At 53.1% G+C, this 17,835-nt stretch overlaps 8 protein-coding genes across 8 annotated transcripts; 4 read left to right on the top strand and 4 right to left on the bottom strand.

Annotated features, from left to right (window-relative positions):
* Positions 1-280: 280 nt before the first annotated feature.
* N7532_002755 (CorA family magnesium transporter) lies at positions 281-2,139 on the top strand (the record flags this gene model as incomplete). Its single annotated transcript, XM_056615249.1, has 3 exons — positions 281-820; positions 880-1,517; positions 1,569-2,139. The coding sequence occupies 3 exons, from the start codon at positions 281-283 to the stop codon at positions 2,137-2,139; spliced, it is 1,749 nt and encodes a 582-aa protein (XP_056478221.1).
* A 244-nt stretch (positions 2,140-2,383) lies between these two features.
* On the bottom strand, positions 2,384-3,472 carry trm44 (tRNA (uracil) methyltransferase; the record flags this gene model as incomplete). Its single annotated transcript, XM_056615248.1, has 1 exon — positions 2,384-3,472. The coding sequence occupies one exon, from the start codon at positions 3,470-3,472 to the stop codon at positions 2,384-2,386; it is 1,089 nt and encodes a 362-aa protein (XP_056478220.1).
* Positions 3,473-3,734: 262 nt separating this feature from the next.
* N7532_002753 (uncharacterized protein) lies at positions 3,735-4,426 on the top strand (the record flags this gene model as incomplete). The annotated part of the gene is made up of 2 exons (XM_056615247.1): positions 3,735-4,307; positions 4,346-4,426. The coding sequence occupies 2 exons, from the start codon at positions 3,735-3,737 to the stop codon at positions 4,424-4,426; spliced, it is 654 nt and encodes a 217-aa protein (XP_056478219.1).
* Positions 4,427-5,301: 875 nt separating this feature from the next.
* On the top strand, positions 5,302-5,838 carry N7532_002752 (uncharacterized protein; the record flags this gene model as incomplete). Its single annotated transcript, XM_056615246.1, has 1 exon — positions 5,302-5,838. One exon carries the CDS (start codon positions 5,302-5,304, stop codon positions 5,836-5,838), a length of 537 nt encoding a protein of 178 aa, XP_056478218.1.
* A 604-nt stretch (positions 5,839-6,442) lies between these two features.
* N7532_002751 (histidine phosphatase family protein) lies at positions 6,443-7,413 on the top strand (the record flags this gene model as incomplete). The annotated part of the gene is made up of 4 exons (XM_056615245.1): positions 6,443-6,618; positions 6,681-6,944; positions 7,046-7,258; positions 7,350-7,413. 4 exons carry the CDS (start codon positions 6,443-6,445, stop codon positions 7,411-7,413), a joined length of 717 nt encoding a protein of 238 aa, XP_056478217.1.
* Positions 7,414-7,553: 140 nt separating this feature from the next.
* N7532_002750 (DASH complex subunit HSK3 family protein) lies at positions 7,554-7,964 on the bottom strand (the record flags this gene model as incomplete). The annotated part of the gene is made up of 1 exon (XM_056615244.1): positions 7,554-7,964. The coding sequence occupies one exon, from the start codon at positions 7,962-7,964 to the stop codon at positions 7,554-7,556; it is 411 nt and encodes a 136-aa protein (XP_056478216.1).
* A 1,179-nt stretch (positions 7,965-9,143) lies between these two features.
* On the bottom strand, positions 9,144-11,788 carry N7532_002749 (ketopantoate reductase family protein; the record flags this gene model as incomplete). The annotated part of the gene is given in 6 exon segments (XM_056615243.1): positions 9,144-10,445; positions 10,460-10,799; positions 10,927-11,356; positions 11,425-11,465; positions 11,533-11,653; positions 11,755-11,788. The coding sequence occupies 6 exon segments, from the start codon at positions 11,786-11,788 to the stop codon at positions 9,144-9,146; spliced, it is 2,268 nt and encodes a 755-aa protein (XP_056478215.1).
* Positions 11,789-15,694: 3,906 nt separating this feature from the next.
* Positions 15,695-17,823, bottom strand: N7532_002748 (ATP-dependent RNA helicase SUB2; the record flags this gene model as incomplete). The annotated part of the gene is made up of 4 exons (XM_056615242.1): positions 15,695-15,740; positions 15,795-16,052; positions 16,137-16,965; positions 17,577-17,823. 4 exons carry the CDS (start codon positions 17,821-17,823, stop codon positions 15,695-15,697), a joined length of 1,380 nt encoding a protein of 459 aa, XP_056478214.1.
* Positions 17,824-17,835: the final 12 nt, after the last annotated feature.

The following is a 17,835-nucleotide window of genomic DNA, read 5'->3' as shown; positions in this document are numbered from 1 at the left end:
CTCCACAATAAGGTTTTCGGTAGGCGTGGTTCAGTGTTGCGGCCATGTTAGGATTTTTCGCGATCTCATCATGATAATCCACAATGGCCACATTAGAATTCCCGAAGTTCCAATAACTCGCTTTCTTATTTTCATAAGCCGGGTGCGAGCGATTTCCCGGCCCAATCTCCTCATGAACAGAATATAGTTCGCCCCGGGCCAACCTTATTCCGACGCGCGGGAAAAAAGCCGCGACTGAGATAATCGCTTCCTCTGCAGCGCTTGTTGACAGCACCGAGATATGCTGGCACCGTTGAAGCCGTCCCCGCCGTCGGCGTCGCTGCTGCGATATCTCCGATCGCAGTCAGAGATCGCTATTGGCGCGACAGCCCGCGTTCGCCCAAGGGCTCGCCTTCAGTGCCAGGAGTCATTCGCGGCCGGGTCATCTCGCAGATCCTCAAACTGGGTACGCCCCGGTCGGACACAATGCCTTCCGAGTTTGACAGCAGACCTTCTCGCCAGTTCAGGCGCGCGATCGAAACCTGCAGCACCTTCGTTCGTCTCCGAGCCGTTGACCGTCTCCCGAAATGCCTCTACGGTCCGCCGACCATTCCTCAAACGACTGTTTGACTATAAGCGGAATAAGACTGCCGAATACAAGAACCAGCGCAATGCAGGCCCCACGCTGATTGATGATGGGACAGACGGAATATTTAATGTTGGCCGTGGACTCGCTGCCAAAGCTTCTAATGAGCTGCGGATCCGATGCACGGAATTCGACAACAGCGGGAATGTCACACTTGTTAATGGGGAGTTTCGCAAGCTCGAGTTGATCGCAAAGGTTCGTGAACCCCGGCTCCTCTGTTTAAATTCTTTACTAATTTCGATCGTCGTGTTAAGTATGGCCTCCTCCCCCGCGACCTACGTAAGATCGATTCTTCTACACTGCCTCACATCTTGGTTCGACCGAGCGCTATTCTCATCAACCTGCTACATTTAAAGGTCTTGATCAAATCAGACCGCGTCCTTGTGTTTGACGCCTATGGGTCAACTGACTCATACATGCAATCACTTTTCATCTATGATCTCGAAGCGAAGTTGCGTCAGAAGTCTTCGCCAGCGGCACAGGGTGGACAAGCTCTGCCATATGAGTTCCGCGCACTGGAAGCAGTTCTGATCAGTGTGACAAGTGGTTTGGAAGAAGAGTTCAATGGAGTCAGAGACCCCGTCGTACGCGTTCTTCGAGCGCTTGAAGAGGATATCGACCGCGATAAGCTGCGACATCTCTTGATCTACTCCAAGAAGCTGGGTACCTTTGAGCAGAAGGCTCGCCTAGTTCGAGATGCTATTGATGACCTGCTCGAAGCCGACGACGATTTGGCCGCCATGTACCTCACTGAGAGGTCACATGGCAAGGAGCGGGAAGAAGATGACCACCAAGAGGTCGAGATGCTGCTGGAATCGTACCACAAAGTTTGCGATGAAATCGTCCAGGCTAGCGGCAGCTTGGTTACCGGCATCCGCAACACAGAAGAAGTGTAAGTCATCTAGCAAATCGACGAGAGAAACCGTATGCTAATTCCAGATAGCGTCAAAGCGATTCTCGATGCCAATCGTAACTCCCTCATGCTTCTCGACCTGAAATTCAGCATCGGAACTCTTGGACTCGCAACAGGAACCTTATTTTCGGCTCTCTATGGAATGAACTTGAAGAACTTTATCGAAGAAGACGACTTCGGCTTCGGCGGCGTCTCGTTTATCTGCTTCGTCCTCACCGCAGTCGTCTGCTACTACGGACTCGGCCGACTGCGCAAGCTCCAACGCGTGCGCATGTGGGGTGAGGGTGGTGTTGGAAGTGCCTCCCTGACTCCACCGCTATCACCAAGACGTGCAAGCATCACCTCCCCTCGCAGCAACTGGCGCGCCGACTCCATTGAGCCAGTCTGGGGTAGTCTCCCAGGCGAAGCACGATCCGATCGGATGAAGCGATTCCGCGAGAACTCGGCCGCAGCTGCAGCTGGTGCTGCCTCGAGAACACCGGGAACAACCTCAGCTGCTGCTGCGACTGCTGCGTTCGAATCTGCATTGAAATCCGAAGTCGACAAGAGCGGACAGCAAGCTGGCGCGTCGCAGAGCAATAGCTCTGGTACTAGAAGCTAACTTGTTGCGGTATACATTTAATCCCTTTATTTTTCAAAGTTGGGTGGATAGCGGGTTGCATTTGGTTTCGGCGTTTGATTTGAGGACTGAAGCTGGAGGTTTAGCCCCATTTCTCTTGTACATTATCATCTTCCCTCCAAGCCCCCACTCCATGCTCGGTGTCAGGTTTGTAGCATATATAAACACGGTCATGTCTATAAATAGTCTCATGAAAAGACTAGAAGTCTATCGCTGTCTATCTTGATCAATGCGATCTTCCCCCAACTTGTCTATGCAGGCCTTGAGCGCGCTCGACCCACATTCGAGCAGCCATTTCCAAGCCCCCGTCTCTGATACATTCCCGCTGGACGATGTCCCCAAGTTTGCGCCGCAATGCAGAATCATTGCTTTGCCCCAGACCCTGGCCCCGTTCAATCGCGGCTCGATAGCGCCCAATAACACCCATGTTCCTTGGCCCCGGGATCGGGAGAAGAGATTTCTGTACCTCATAACCAATCTCCTGCGCAACAACCATGATCTTTGCAGTTAACGAGCCATACATCGAATCGAGTATGCCTTCCTCTGTCTTTTCCTTCTGTTTCAATGCCCTAAGTGCTCTCAAGTCTCCCGATGCAGGCTGTTGACTTTCTTGGAAGGATTCCTTCTCATCCTTACTATTGAAATTGGATGGCTGCGGATAGCGGTATTTCGCACCAGAAAGCGAATGAGAGCAACAAGGAATAGCAAGAAATGGCATTGGAGATCCTGGACACGCGAGCGCGGCCATCAGTGGGGTCCAGACTGTGAGTTCATCCGCGTGATTCGAGATGATAAATGTATCCTGCGGAAAGTCTCCCAAATGAACATCCACATCAAACTGCTGTTTTTGAAGAACATTCATGAACGGTCTCGGGATGAAGGCCTTCTCCATCAATCGCTCCTGAACGCGTGAGGGAAAGGCGCTCCATGATGTCCGTCTGCAGGCGTCGAATCCCCAGCCTTCGTATCCTTCCATCAGGAGCACATATACCAAGACACCGTTCCCGCATGCCACATCCACGAATCCCGAAAATTTGCTCGGGCTTTTGGCTTCATAGGCCTCGTTTGTGGGAGCTATTCCGTACATACATCGCCACGATTCAATGACAAAAGCTGCAATTCTCAAACTCACAAAGACATTCTTTGGTGGTTCAGCTTCTTCAGCCCAGTTTTCGCAAAGGTCCTTCGCATAGGTCTCGCGGAGTCGAGAGTACGTCCTTTGCACCAGATCATGTGGGACCACGCTATTCAATGCGCTTTGATTGCTCTTTTGCACGCGCGATTCTGAGAGTCCGAACCCTTTTCGGGCGTCCATTGTTGGCCACAACTCAGCGCATTGGCAAGCCCAGTTGACAGATTCAAAAACCAGGCAGGTATACTTTGACGTGCATCATCGCTCGGGTCTCTTCCACGCTCATCTGGGCATTTTGTAGATGTTGTGATGTTGACTACAGGGAGTTGTAAAATGTGGGGCAAACCACCTCTCCAACCCGGCAGAAATTGCTATCACGTGGGGGACAACCATCGCGACTTCTCCCTCGAATCAACCGTCAAAAAATACAAAGCAATACAAGAATATGGCACAAAGACCAAATTTCAAAGAATTACCCATCAAGCCCTCCGGTATCATCTGGGAAGACGACTTTGTCGACGCAGAGCACGAGCAACGCCTTCTATCGCTCTTCACCAAAGAACTAGAATGGCCCGATCGCCCAGGACGCATATCCCTGCACTACGGCTACACCTTCGACTACAAAACATTCGACATCGACCCAGAGATTCCATACAAGGAATTTCCCGAATGGCTCCAACCTCTTATCCCTCCCACCGAAACCCGACCCCCAGACCAGGTTTGTCTGCAGTATTACCCGCCCGGCGCGGGGATTCCACCGCATGTAGACGCGCATGCGCCCTATGACCAGCTCTATGCGCTGTCTCTCGGGGCTCCGGCCATGATGCAGTTCCGCCGCGGCGAGGAACGCGTCGAGGTTGACTTGATGCCGCGGAGTATGATGCAGATGACGGGTGATTCCCGGCTGCATTGGACGCATGGAATTAAGAAGCGGAAGAATGATACGCTTCCGGATGGGACGATTCGGCCTCGTGCTGATCGGTGGAGTATTACGTATCGCTGGCTTCGTGGGGGGAGTGTGAGTGTGGGAATGTTGATCTTTGTGATACGGCTCAGCGGCGGAATGGGGTTGAGAAGGAGAAGAGATCTGTTAAGGCGCTTGCTGAAAAAGCGATTGGTGAGAGTCAAGGTGCTTGATCTATTTTTGAATAATTTGCGATGCGAGTGTGTCTTAGTCTATTCCATATACCCATAAAGTAAACTGTCTATTTATATACAAATTCCATTTACTCCCACTGCTCATTGTCCCGCCTATATTTCGTGTATCCTGGAGGAGAGCTAGTATACTCCGGAGGGGGAGCTATCGTTACAATTTTCGGCAGATGCGCTTTCTTTTTGCTTCTCTTTTTATTCTTCCCCTTCAGCTTTTCCGCATGGTTGCAAAGCATCATGGTAATCTCCGGGTTTCTGGACGATTGCTCTGGAGTCGAAAGCGGCCCATCCTTCACCTTTAGTGAAGCCCCATAGTCTATCAAAAGATGAACCATATCAACATTCTCTCCTCCACAGCGTATCTCATCACGGGTCGACATTTGGGGATCATGTGACCAGGACCATGTACATAAAAGTAGTTCACGGATCTGTTCCATCCATTTTAGGCAGGCATGTGGCTGTGCAAGGAAATGACGGGACAGCGAGTCGAGGGGCAGGGTCGAGGGCTGGGCAAGGTCTGGAAATTTTGATTCCAGTTCCCAGAAATTTGGCTGGCCGAGAGCCTCACCCGGAATGATTGAGAATGACTCGGAAGTACTCGTAGCAATGAAGCTTCGCTTATACCACTGATTTCCAATCGGAGGATGCCAGTGCCTGTAGCAGCATACTACTCCTCCTCCTCCTCCTCCTCCTCCTCCTCCTCCTCCTCCTCCTCGGAAGCTGCGTCATCGCTTTCTAATGATCCCAAAGTCGTGTTGGTTCCCCGCTGAACCCCTATCACCAACCGTGGTCGAACACCAGGGCAGCGGTCACAGCTACGCTAAAGTGACATGTGCCAGAACACTTATGAAGCCGCAATTATGCTGTTAAAGCGAAATCTCCCCTTTTCCTATGCATTCCATTTCCCGCCGACTATCAATCCAGCACCTCCATCCACCACATCCACAGCGTATCTTCCAGCAACTATCAAATCCACAAGCACAATGAACCTTCAATCCGGACTCTACATCATAACTTTCGCCCTCCTCACCCTCCTGGATCTCATCACAGCCGAAGCAGCCCCTCCCCCAACCCAACCATCCAACCACCCCAGTCCCAAATACAATTGGCGCCTCGATCTATACCACAAGAAACAATGTAGTGGCTCCGCAACCAATGTCTCCGGCGTGGGATCAACGTGCTGTCGAAATGATGTGCCGAGCGGTGGAGCCCTGGCATTTATCAAGGTAGACCTCGATCCGCACTGCAAGGTGTCGCTGTATAAGGATGGCAAGTGTTCGCATGATCAGCGGGTCGGGGATATTCACTCTTCTTCTGGGTCGAGGTGTGCTGTTACTTCGTCGAAGAAGAAGAAGAAGAAGAAGCATATTAAGAGTTATAAAGTTGATTGTCAGTAGTCTCTGGTTTTGGTATTTGTCTTCTAATTTCTTTTATGGGAGCTTAGCGATCGAATTTGGTTCACTCAATGGGGCTTTGCCGTTTCGTCTGATCGTGACATTTAGTCTAATCTAGTAGTTCTTCTACTGCCACTTATCCCATTCCGCCTATGCTATTACAATTGACTCAAATATTATAATTACATTTCTTGTAGTAACCATTACATTGTATGTTTTTGTCGCGAGATGTCCGATACTGGTGTCAGCCACCGTCAAGCAGTAGTACTGGACCAGCCTGAACTTAAAAATCTAACATCCGAACCGCCCACATCAGATAAAATAACATAGAATCAACATACTTCTCAAATTAAACTATTCAATTGAGCGCAAACAATGTAACCAATACAACAATGCTACCAACAATATACCACCGTACTTAGGTACTATAAACATTGATCTCCACCTCTTCAACTCAATCTTGGCACGATAAGCGCCCTTATCAACCAATGACGCAAAACATCCACCGTCAGCTTCAATACCACCAACCTCCAACCTCAACCTCAATCCCACTACCAATACCACTGGCACACACCACAAAGCAGCCACATATCTCTCACAAACCGCAATGGCCCCCCGCTGCTTCATCATCCGCCACGGCGAAACAGAATGGTCCCTAAACGGCCGCCACACAGGCACAACTGACCTCCCGCTAACAGCCAACGGCGAAAAACGCATTAAGGCAACGGGCAAAGCCCTGGTCGGCAACGACCGACTAATCGTGCCGAAGAACCTTGTTCACGTGTGCGTCTTTCCCCCCCTCGTCCCTCCTTCCCCAAAATCTCATCTCCACTAACGCTATGCAGCTACGTCTCCCCCCGCACCCGCGCCCAACGAACCCTCGAACTCCTCGAACTTGGCTGCCGCGAACGACTCCCCTGGAACGCGGCCCGGAAAGCCGAAGACGAAGAGCCCATTCGCACCGAGGCCAAGGTGCAGGTTACGGAGGCGGTGCGCGAGTGGGATTATGGTGATTACGAGGGGTTGACGAGTAAGCAGATTCGGGAGGAACGGGCGGAGAAGGGATTGAAGTCTTGGAATATTTGGACAGATGGGTGTCCTGGTGGAGAGTATGTTTCGTCATTTCATTCTATCTGGCTGCGCTGCGCTGCTATGTTCCCGCCAAAAACGACGTGATGTGGATTGGAAAGCTAACACAATCCTATGATAGATCCCCCGAAGACATCGTAGCCCGCCTCGACGCGCTAATCGCCGAAATCAAAGAGAAATTCCACAATCCCGTGCTGCAGGACGGCAACGCAAAGGGCGACGTGCTGGTCGTTGCACACGGGCATATCCTCCGCGCATTCGCGATGCGGTGGATAGGGAAGCCGCTGACGGAGACGTCGCTGATTCTTGACGCTGGTGGTGTTGGAACATTGAGGTGAGTTGTTTAAATACTCTGTCGTTCCCATCACGACAGGCAATGCCAACCTCTCTTTCTCTCTCTCTCGGATAAATGCTAACGGTCCAAGTTATGAGCACCATAACATCGACGAGCCGGCAATTATCCTCGGCGGTGGATTCGTCGTCGAATAGATGGCGCAGATACGAGCACGCCAAAATCATGGACATAACGTATCGCGCACTCGTCATATAGACAGTACAGTACCACAATCGAATACCGCCTACCCTCATTAGCAACCACCCAACCCACACACAACACAAAAGCTCACCTCTCACTCCTCCTCACTATCCTCAACCTTAACCTCTCCCTCCTCCTTCCCCTTCCCAGCACCACCGCCAGCACTGGTAACATCCGCCTGCCCCTTAACCCCTTCCTCCCCAATAACCCTCGCAGACCCCATAAACAAGGCACCCACATACCCACCCAGAAATCGCATATCACCGGCCTGCACGGCCGTCATCCGGAGCAGATTCTCCGTGTCTGCCAGGTTGGCGTTTAGTTGTGCGAGCTGGGAGTGGAGGTGCGCGTATTGGCGTTGTTTTGCTGCCGACATGGATGCTGAGCCTGCGCTGCCGCTACCCAGTGTATTCGTGCTTTGGCTTTGGCCGAGGCCTGTGCTTGGAAGGATTGAGGGGCGGTACGCATGGGAGTCTGTTCGGCGGTGGGGGTTTAGGGGTGGCATATTGGTTGAAAACGAGCGAGTCGTGGGGTTTGTAGCCTTGGCGGACTGGCTGTCGTTGAAGTGGGCGTGTTAGATTGTTTTGGCGGGGAGTTGTTTACATGGGTTGGTCACGTGTTTAGTCCACTTCAAGTATACACACCACTTCACTAGTTATACACCAAGGTAGCACTAACGGTACAGTACATCTACAGCACCACTGGTCATATAAATCTACAATAGAATAGAGGATATCAAAGTCTATTCATTGCCCGTCGATACGAGTCTGTTCACGGCTCACACCATATTACTAGTAATTCCCAACAAACCATGCTTCACAGGAATACAATCCTACCGTAGGGTACCCTCCCTCGGGTAGTCAAACGGGGTCATCAGTTTTCACAATGCGCCAGGACTAGACACGACAAAAAAAGGGCCGATGCTGTAGTATCGGAAGCTTCAAGTTTCAAGCAAAAAAAAAAAAAATTGGAACAAACAAATGAAGGAGATGCCGAGGCAGGCACGGATGATGATAGACAATAAGAGCAGACGTATACTAGCCCATGACAAGGAAGGAGAAGGAAGGCGAAGGAAGGCGCCGGTAGTGTACATTCATGCAGAGAGGCGGGTGCGAGAGTGTTTGTTGGACTAGTTTTTGACGAGCAAAGACGCTAGATCAAGCTGTAAAGCCGCAAAGCTGCAGAGCTTTCAAAAACATCTAACGTGCGAGAGAGCCTCGGTATCGGAAATCGACATGTCGCAAGACGAAGATGAGTATCAATGCAGTGATAAGAGGGTTGAAAACCATAAACGCAAAAAAAAACAAGGAAAAAAAAAAAAAAAAGCCAGAACCCAGCAACTCGACCACTCCGAAATGGAAAAGAGCAAGAGCGATGAAAACCCCTATGTCCCTCATGTATATGTAAAAGCGAACCGCAGAGTATTAACCGGATATTGCATTCCACGGGAGGGTAACCGAAGAAAAACAAGATTCCTCGTGGAATGACACGCAACGATGCAAAAGAGTCCCAGAACATTTCGAGAAAGGTTGGACGATTTTTGGAGTAGTTCGTCCATGTGACAAAAGAAAATAAGGAAAACGTCAGGTAGGTTTCGAGAGAAAGGAGATATGCGTGTGTGTGTAGTGTGTGTGTAGAGTGTGTGTGTGTAGTGCGTCAGTTGGTCATGTCGTTGGATTGCACTTTAGTGAGCCGCAATGTGTTGCTGGTCACCCAGGCTGGCCTGGCTGCTATGCGCCGAGAGCTCAGAATCAATGTTGGCACTGGCCCCGCTGTCACCACTCTCAGCGCTGGCGGACGCACTTCCAGTCAGACTCTTGTTCTTGGGAGGGCCTTTAGCAGGATAAGAGTTGCTCACCCCGTAGTGTTGCTCAAGCTGCTGCGGTCCAACCGGGCCTTGTCCTGACGGGAGCCGGGGAACCGGTGTCCGCATGTTTCCAGGTGGCGACGGCTGGCCGTTGTAGGGAGGTCCACCAGGGGGTCCGAGACTGTGATCGTGTGCGGTCGGCGGGCGTCCCATCCGGGGTCCCGGTCCGGGAGGTCCAGGGAAGGGCTGTCCGGGAGATTGGCTGTTGCGCCGGCTCTGCGGATAGGGACGCGGGGGCGCAAAGTCACCCATCTGGCTGGCGGTCATCGAGTTGGCGCGCGAGTCGGCTTGCATCTGGTTCCGGTCGACGGCACCGTATCTGTTCGACGAGTAGCTCAACATGGGGTTGTCCATGAGCGAGTCATGAAGACCAGGAATCTCTTGCATGACCCGATCCGACGCGCGCTTGCGGCCAAAGTAGCGGCCGAATGCTGATGATGACGGCCGGCTGGCGTGCATGCCTTGCGGAGGGCCGCCTGCGGCCATCTCGGGATTCTTGCGGAATTGGCTGTGGCTCGGGGCCTTGCGTGCGCGGCGTGAGGTGAGGCTCATCATGTCCACTTGATCGGGGTCAATATGCGGGATCTGCATCGAGTCCATCGGGTCGAAATAATCTTCGTCCTCCTCGTCGAATACAGACGCCGGGCCACGAGATGGTGGCGGCGGGCCTCGACGGCCAGGGCCTCGTCGCATACCCATCTCCTGCTCGCGGAGTTGCAGCTCCCGCTGGCGCAGAGCAAGCTCACGTTCACGGATCGCCATTTCAGCACCATCCGGGTGCCCATTGCCGTTCTGGCGCGGAGACCCACCCTCCATCATCATATCATCGTACACCACCAAATGGCTAAATTCCTCCAGCCCCTCCAATGATGGGTCGCGGGGCACACGGTTGGGTGGAGGCGGCATCGGTCCACCGGGGGCGGGCGCATCATGCCCGGAGGTGGGCCTCGTCGCGCATTGGGAGGCGGCATGCCCATACTGGAATGTGTTCGGCTCGCTCGCATCGCGCCATTGGTATTCATTGGCGGTCGCTGGGGATGGTTCTGAGGCGGCGCAGAGGACAGGCGGGGAGGAGGCTGGCCCATGATGGACGCCGGGGGCGAATCCCCATGGCGGGGCCTGCTCTGGTTCACGATGTTGATGTGGTGGAGCATAGCGTAGAGGGCCTCAATTCGGGGCACGGGGGTCTCGGACTCGAGGGCCAGTTTAATAGGAGAGCCCAAAAAGTTCTCGATTTCCATCGGGCGGCGGGCCTGGAAATCCTGGAACATGGTACTCGGGGCATCGATCGCGGTCATCTTCTCGATTGTCTTCTCGCGGAAATCGCTGGGGAATTCGCAGCCATGAGCGGTGGCCAGAGCCACCAGCTCGTCAATGACGCCTGTTACGAGTTGACGCACCCCAACCTTTTCCAGGAGCTGGGCGGGATTGGCGCATTCGAACGCCACGGTGGCAGGGTGAAATGCGATCGGGCTGCATGAGTGAACAATTAGTACACCAGATACCATGAGCTTAAGCGGGCAAGAGGAAGAGGCGGTCGAGAAGTCAAGAAAAAAAAAAAAAAAAAAAAAAAAGGGCTTGCATTTGCAATTCGACTCACCCAATCATCCGCTCGAATTGCTCCCGTCTGATATTCGGCGAGACCTTGCAGTCGACCTGGCCCGTATTCAGGGTCATGGCCAATGCGGCGGCCATGTCGTTCTGTATGGAGGTGGGAATTGAGGATTTCTTGTTGGTTGCGCCGACATGGACCTCGCTGGAGCTGAGATGTTCAAATTCGGCGGGGCCGATCTGCGTGATTTCGACGTTGGACACCAAGGAGAGCACGACATTGGTCGGGTACCGTTGCTCGATATGGGACTCGATGCCGATGGTATTTGTGGTGTTGATCAGGATGCAGGTATGCTGGGGGGTGACGACGGATTCGATAACGGACGCCAGATCGTAGACCTCGGGGAGAGCCTTTACGCAGAGGATCACATAGTCGTAAGCGGCTTCACGGGATGAGGCTTCTTCGGGGGCGCGGACGACTGCAGAACGACAGAGATTAGCATGGCGGCTTCGCACGGAGGAGGAAGGGAGCAAACACAGGGCGTACCATGACGGGGCTTGAAGCGCTCATTGCCGAATGCTTTTGATCTGCGAGTGAGTTAGTGAATGTCTCGAGCGACATGAGCGCGGATGAGCGACCGGAACCGGGACGTACTTGAAAGAGACACCGTATGAAGCGACGGCGTCGAAGCCGGATTTCCAGACGAGGGTGACATCACAGGAGGTCGTCGCCTGCAATCGCCAGGAGAGAAAGGCAGAGATCGCATTGCCACCAACTGTACAGACATGTTTTAGCTGGCGACTCATGATGAATGTGGTGGACGCAGCGATCGGGCTGATCGGGCTGCTCGGGTGGTTGAGGGGGAGGAGGACTGACCGGACAGAATGCGCAGACGCGGAGGAGGAGCCATGGTCGAATGTGGAAGGAAGCACACCGGATGGCGGGAGTTGGGGGGAAGGACCAGATCGAGAGGTCCTGAGGGCACGAGGCCGCTAGCAGAGCCGACTCGACGCCAGGGCGAGGGGATGAGGAAAGATCGAGGGGATGAACTGCAGTAAAGGGCGAAATCGTGAAAGCAGGTGGGTGTGGGAGGGAGGGGGGGAGTTGTGGATGTGGGAGTGGGAGATGAAGGAGGGAAGGGAGGAAGGAGAGTTGGGCTGGGTTGGCATCAGCCTCATTACTTTTTTTCGCATCCCATCGACGACTTCTAACGGCCGTGGATCCCCCGCCAGGCTCGATCCGGAAACGGAGCGATAAGGATGGATGCAGCTCTCACTCCTGCTCGGATTGTCACGACTCTTGTCCTTCTTCAGTGGTGTCTCTCGCCGAAACCGGATTCAGCTGTTTGTTACTACTCGACGATTCCGTGGGTTGTTCTCCTCGTCCTTCTCATACAGTGCGAGTTGCCACTGCGACTGCCAGTGCAGTGCCCGTCTGAGGGCGTCTTGGTCGAAGAGCTCGGCCGCGTCGCCCTCCACGCAATCCTGGCGTTTCTGCTTTTTACTACCATTGCACTACGAGTACTTGGTGGTCTGGTGGATCCTCATTCGCTTTACACTCTACACTGTACAACTCCGATCGATGGATGTGCGAGTCGAGCTGCCTCTCTTCATACACTGAATTCCCGGCATGCATTGAGCTATAATTAGGCCGTGATTTTTTTCGTTTCTCCCCAAATTGGCTCGGGACCACACCTTGATGGCTCCACCGGGGCCACAACGTTGGGATCGGCGGTACATCGACCGTACAACACGATAGTATTATTGTCGTACATTGAAGTACTATTATCTTCTGGATTATCTCAATGTGCTATATTTACAATTTCCCACATCTTCGCTCTTCCTTCAAAATCCACGCGTCGGTCCCCTGAGGCCCGCGCTAGCGTGAGACAATGGGGGTTTGCGGCGCATGCCGTCGCATTGGCATACTTGAGCCACGAGTGCCCTACATATTATCACCCAGAGGTCGGCTGTATACTCCTGCTCGCCATGCCCGACTTACTCCCACACTGAACGTGACCAGCAAAAGCAAAATCAAAACAGACCATCGTACGACTTGTACGCATTTGCGTACCATGTCCGTCCACTACTAGTACTAAGCTAGTACACTTCTGTGTACGATGGGCTTGTGTCCAGTTGCTCTCTGTCTACCCGTTTATCTCCTCTTACCTAGGTACCCTGCAGTCGGTCGCAATCGCACAAGTCCACCGGCCCGCTCCATGCGCAGGCACAGACACAGGCACAGGCACAGGCACAGGCACAGACGGACCTGGCACGACAGCTGCAGCTTTTCTTGATCCGGCCTAGTTGAGAGAGCAGGGATGCGAGAGGAAGGGGGAGGCGGTGTTGCGGCATGCCAGCGGGATCGACGCTGTTTGCATCGGTATGCATCGTCCCGAGACCGACGCAGAGAGACAATTGTATTCAAGAGCATCCGTGAATTGCACAGTTAAAACAATCGGCAATATAGTAAAATGGCACTTCACTTGCTTGGAGACTCTCGTATCTCCATTTCCATCAGTTGGGGGTCTCGACTGCAGTGGACCCGAACGCGCACAAGAAGATTCTTCCGCGCTCCACGGTGGACCCGGTGGGTTTTCCGGAGGAACTGGACACACAGACACAGGCACAGGCATAGGCACTGCCAGACATGCCATTGCTATCGACACGTCGCGGAACGCGTGAACCACGAACCACGTACCACGTTTGCAGAAATCTCCGGATCCGTCGACCATCCCGAGCGAGCTCAGTCATTGCCTACAATCACAGCAATGCACTCGGGACAGTCAATGCAAACATCATGGTCGTGCTCCGCCACAATGAGATCATGTCGCGAGCATGGGGCAAGTGATGGGCGTGATGATTTCATGATTGTCGCGATATTCAGGAGGCGTGACAGCGGAGTGATCGATCGAATCCCACAACCAGCACTACAGTATGCCTGAAGGACCCCGCCGAAACAATCATCCTCAGCGACCCGCCCAAGCTGCTCTGCGATCGCACTGGACTCGTCTTCTGGAAGTACCGGGCACGTTCAGCCAAAAGGGGCGCCCACAGACACTGACCCGGCAAGTGCAGGATCGCACAGCCTAATCCCTCCTAGTGCTGTACAGGTCGATCGACCCTGTCTCACCTGGCAGCTCAGCACTCGTCCACTTGAGTCAGTGGCGGCGGCCACAACCCCAAGCAGGCCCTACGGAGGGCGCCGGAAGCACGGAAGCACTTCTCCTCGAAAATTCTGCTCGCAGCGTCCTGCTAGTCTCTCCAAAAACGAGCATCGGCGCTAAAGCAAGACAGAGGGGCCGGGGGGTTGGTGCGAGGCCCAAGACAGGGTTGGGCGCCGTTAGTCTTGCGCTGCCTTGTTTTGGCAGGCTACCCAGTACTAACTAACCAACTAAGTAGGGTACTAATCTACTCTCTACTCGGGTGAATCAAGGTGTTTTCCTGGAATGGGGTTATACCCTAAGCGACACTGGCTCAATGATTTGAGGGGGTCAGAATTGTCATCTGGAGTATCGGCTAGATTAATTCTGCTCACGAACTCATCCGTGCTCTTTGGGACTGTCTCAGATAGAGCGTTAGTCTGACCCTCATCTCAACAATTCAGGTCCTCCTAAATACCCCGACTGGCCTAAAGACCTAGGCAGCTTCCTCTACACCTAGGTAGGGTATTTAGTGTCCTAGAAAAAAAAATGATAATACCCTCGTGAATGTCCGAACAATTAGGTGATCACAGCCAACAACCACCTAATGGAGGCCGCGCCAAACCGGACCAAAAGTTGACCAGCACGGCGATCGCCCGAGTCCCACGCAAACTTACTTACCCTGTAAGTAGGTGCAGTGCCCCATTCAAAGGTCGAGAAACGTGCCTCGAAACGGTTAGTGGCGCGATGCGAGCTGGTCATAATTTCCCCAGCCTGTTTTGACAGCTGGCACCACGCGGGAAGGGGTGGCTCCAGGTACGAGGTACACCTGCGTATACGAAGGACTCGTGCATTGTGTAGGAGATACACAAGCTGAAGCCATCACAATACTATGGATGAAAGTTGTCGGTCGCAGAAAGTACATTTATGCGTCTACCGAGATCACTCCAACACTACGTGCAATGCCTCCCTCGGTCTACTACTCAATGTAAATCAAGTAGACGTGTAATCGACAATCCTATTCCTATTCCTACCCACATCCACCGGCAAATGAACTCTAGCTCCAGTTCCAGCTCCAGCCCAGCCGCTCCTGCAGCTCGGCAGCTCAGGGTTCACTCCATCTCCATTCCGGCAAGGATAGACATCTCCACCCAGGCACCAGCGGCAGGCTTGGCTCTGCGCTAGATCGGATTGTTTGCTCAGTCGATCAAGGCAAACTGCGATTATCTGAAGGCGGCTGGAAGTCATTCGTGAGGGAAATGAAAGGAAGTAAATAATGTCGATCGATTGTCTGCAGTGTGTGTCTATTCACATCGAGTTGGGGACATGTCGAGGTCGCCATTCACATTCGGACACGGAACGGATACATCCTCATGGTCTCGGTGCAACACGGCCCTACAGACATGTTGGTACCCTTGGAAAAGATAGGTGGGAATGCCGCCAGAACTCTCTGGCAGACATGCTACAATGTTAGAAACTGACCTTTGTTTGAATTTGATTTGATTCATTTTGATTGCCGGATATTGTCTGGCCGACATACATGCTCGCCTCATCCGCGGATCGAAAAACAAAACCATAGCCGAGCTAGCGCCATATCAGAAAAAAAAAGAAGATAGTTCGAAACAAGAAGCGCAGAGGCGGAAAGCGAGCGCGAGGGTTCTCATGGCCGCACACTTAGGCCATGTAGGTGGTCGAGTCAACACCGCCCTCGGGGTACTCCCTAGTTAAATGTTAGCCGGTGATCATGTCGTGGTAATCCGGGAGGGACACATACGGAAGGGCGACCTCGAAACGCTTCTCAATGTCCTTCAGGACCTTCTCATCATCCTCGTTGCTCACAAAGGAGATGGACAGACCCTTGGTACCGAAACGACCGGCACGACCCACGCGGTGAAGGTAGGAGTCGGCATCGGCGGGGAGATCGTAATTGATGGCCAGGTTGATACGCTCGATATCGATACCACGGCCAAAGACATCGGTGGCAACACAGATACGCTTGTTGAACTCCTTGAACTCCTTGTAGCGCTTGATACTATAATCCCAAGATGTTAGTAGCGGTCCAAATTTAGTCAGGTCCAAATAGTGCCTATTGTCATATGTCCCAGGGATAACGTACCGCTCCTCCTGGCTGACACCGGAGTGAACAGCAATGCTGGGGAAGTTGCACTCGCGCAGCAGCTTGTCGAGCTCGTTGGCACGGAGGGTGCTCTTGACAAAGATGATGACCTGGTTGAACTCGAGGTTGTCCAGCAGCTCATTGAGCTTGCGGTTCTTCTCCTGCTCGCTCAGCTTGACGTAGTACTGCTGCAGACCGTGCAGTGTGAGCTTCGTATCGTCGTCGACGTAAACCTCGAGAGGGTTGCGCATGAACTTCTTGCAGATGGGGCGGACTTCGTTGGAGAGAGTTGCACTAAACATCATCACTTGCTTCTCGGAGGGAGTAGCACGGAAGATCTCCTGAACGTCACGGCGCATATCTGCAAAACCTTCATTAACGATACGTCGCTTCACGGGATCACTGATTTCAGACTCACCAATTTGATCGAGCATCTTGTCGCACTCGTCAAGGACAAAGGACTTCACGTTGCGCAGAGACAACTTCTTGTCGCGGACAAGGGCGTTCAGGCGACCGGGAGTGGCGACAATAATGTTGGGGTGAGTGTCCTTGTTGGCCAGAAGGTCGATGTCCTTCTGGATGGGGGTACCACCGTAGAACACGGCAGTCTTGACGTCGGGTAGATACTTGGAGAAACGGGCGTATTCGTTCTTGATCTGGTAGGCGAGCTCACGAGTGTGGCACATGACGAGGATGGAGCACTCGCCGGCAACGGGCTCCAGCTGGTGGAGGGTCGTCAGAACGAAGACCGCGGTCTTACCGAGACCGGACTTGGCCTGGCAGAGAACATCGACGTTCAGCATGGCGGTGGGAATGCAAGTCTGTTGGACTAAAGGCGGGGGATTAGACTCGTATTCGATCACGGTTGAATGTTGAAGCAGAAACAGTTCGCGTCGCAACGTCCGTCCATCTCCATCTGTCGAATTTCCCAGTCACGTTTAACAACACTCAGAATCAAAAACACACTTGAAATCCTTTAATAAAGAGCCAAACTGTCAATCGCAGTTCATAGCCGCATGAGACTCCTGTACTGGGAGCTCAGTTCACAGACGACATGAGGGGCGTCCGTCATCATAAACGCCAACGATTCGGATCGCATCGCATTCCATTGAGCGTCAAGCCTCTTGAGAACAAAAAGTACTTGCGTCTGGAAAGGAGGGAGCGAGCATGGAATGTTGGCGACCCTCGGTGGGGACGGTAGCCCGGGTGATGCCTGCAAGCAGTCGCGATCACATAGCCATTGAGGGAGATAGGACAAGACGACCCCAGTAGATGCCCATGCAAAATAGCCCTCATGTCGCCTGCAGTTTCGTGGGTTGCCCCCAGATTTGCCCAAAATAAAACCGGCCGATTATATAATTGTTCATGCGAAGACGGAGACGGACGGACGTTGCAGCTTGGAAGATGGAAGAAGGCAAGTGGGAGAAAGGTTAGATATACCCTCAGATGGATGTTCGAAACCGCAGTCGGTAATGGCGCGAAGTAGTTCTCCCTTCAGCAGGAAATCACGGAAACCGGTCGAGTGGATGCCGACATAGCTGCCCTTCTTGTCGGGACGACCCGAGACAGTCAGATCACCCTGCTTCTCGGCACCGCCATTGGCAGGAGCAGCGGCGGGCGCAGCGGGCGCGGTGGTGGTCTGAAGCTCCTCGTCGGAGTAATCGATAAGGTCTTCCTCGTGAGACATTTTGGCGGTTGG

This window comes from Penicillium argentinense, assembly GCF_028826775.1.
Source record: "Penicillium argentinense strain IBT 30761 chromosome Unknown utg000003l_segment0_segment0, whole genome shotgun sequence".
In the NCBI taxonomy this organism is placed as follows: Eukaryota; Fungi; Ascomycota; class Eurotiomycetes; order Eurotiales; family Aspergillaceae; genus Penicillium; species Penicillium argentinense.
This window is presented reverse-complemented; position numbering and strand designations above follow the sequence as displayed.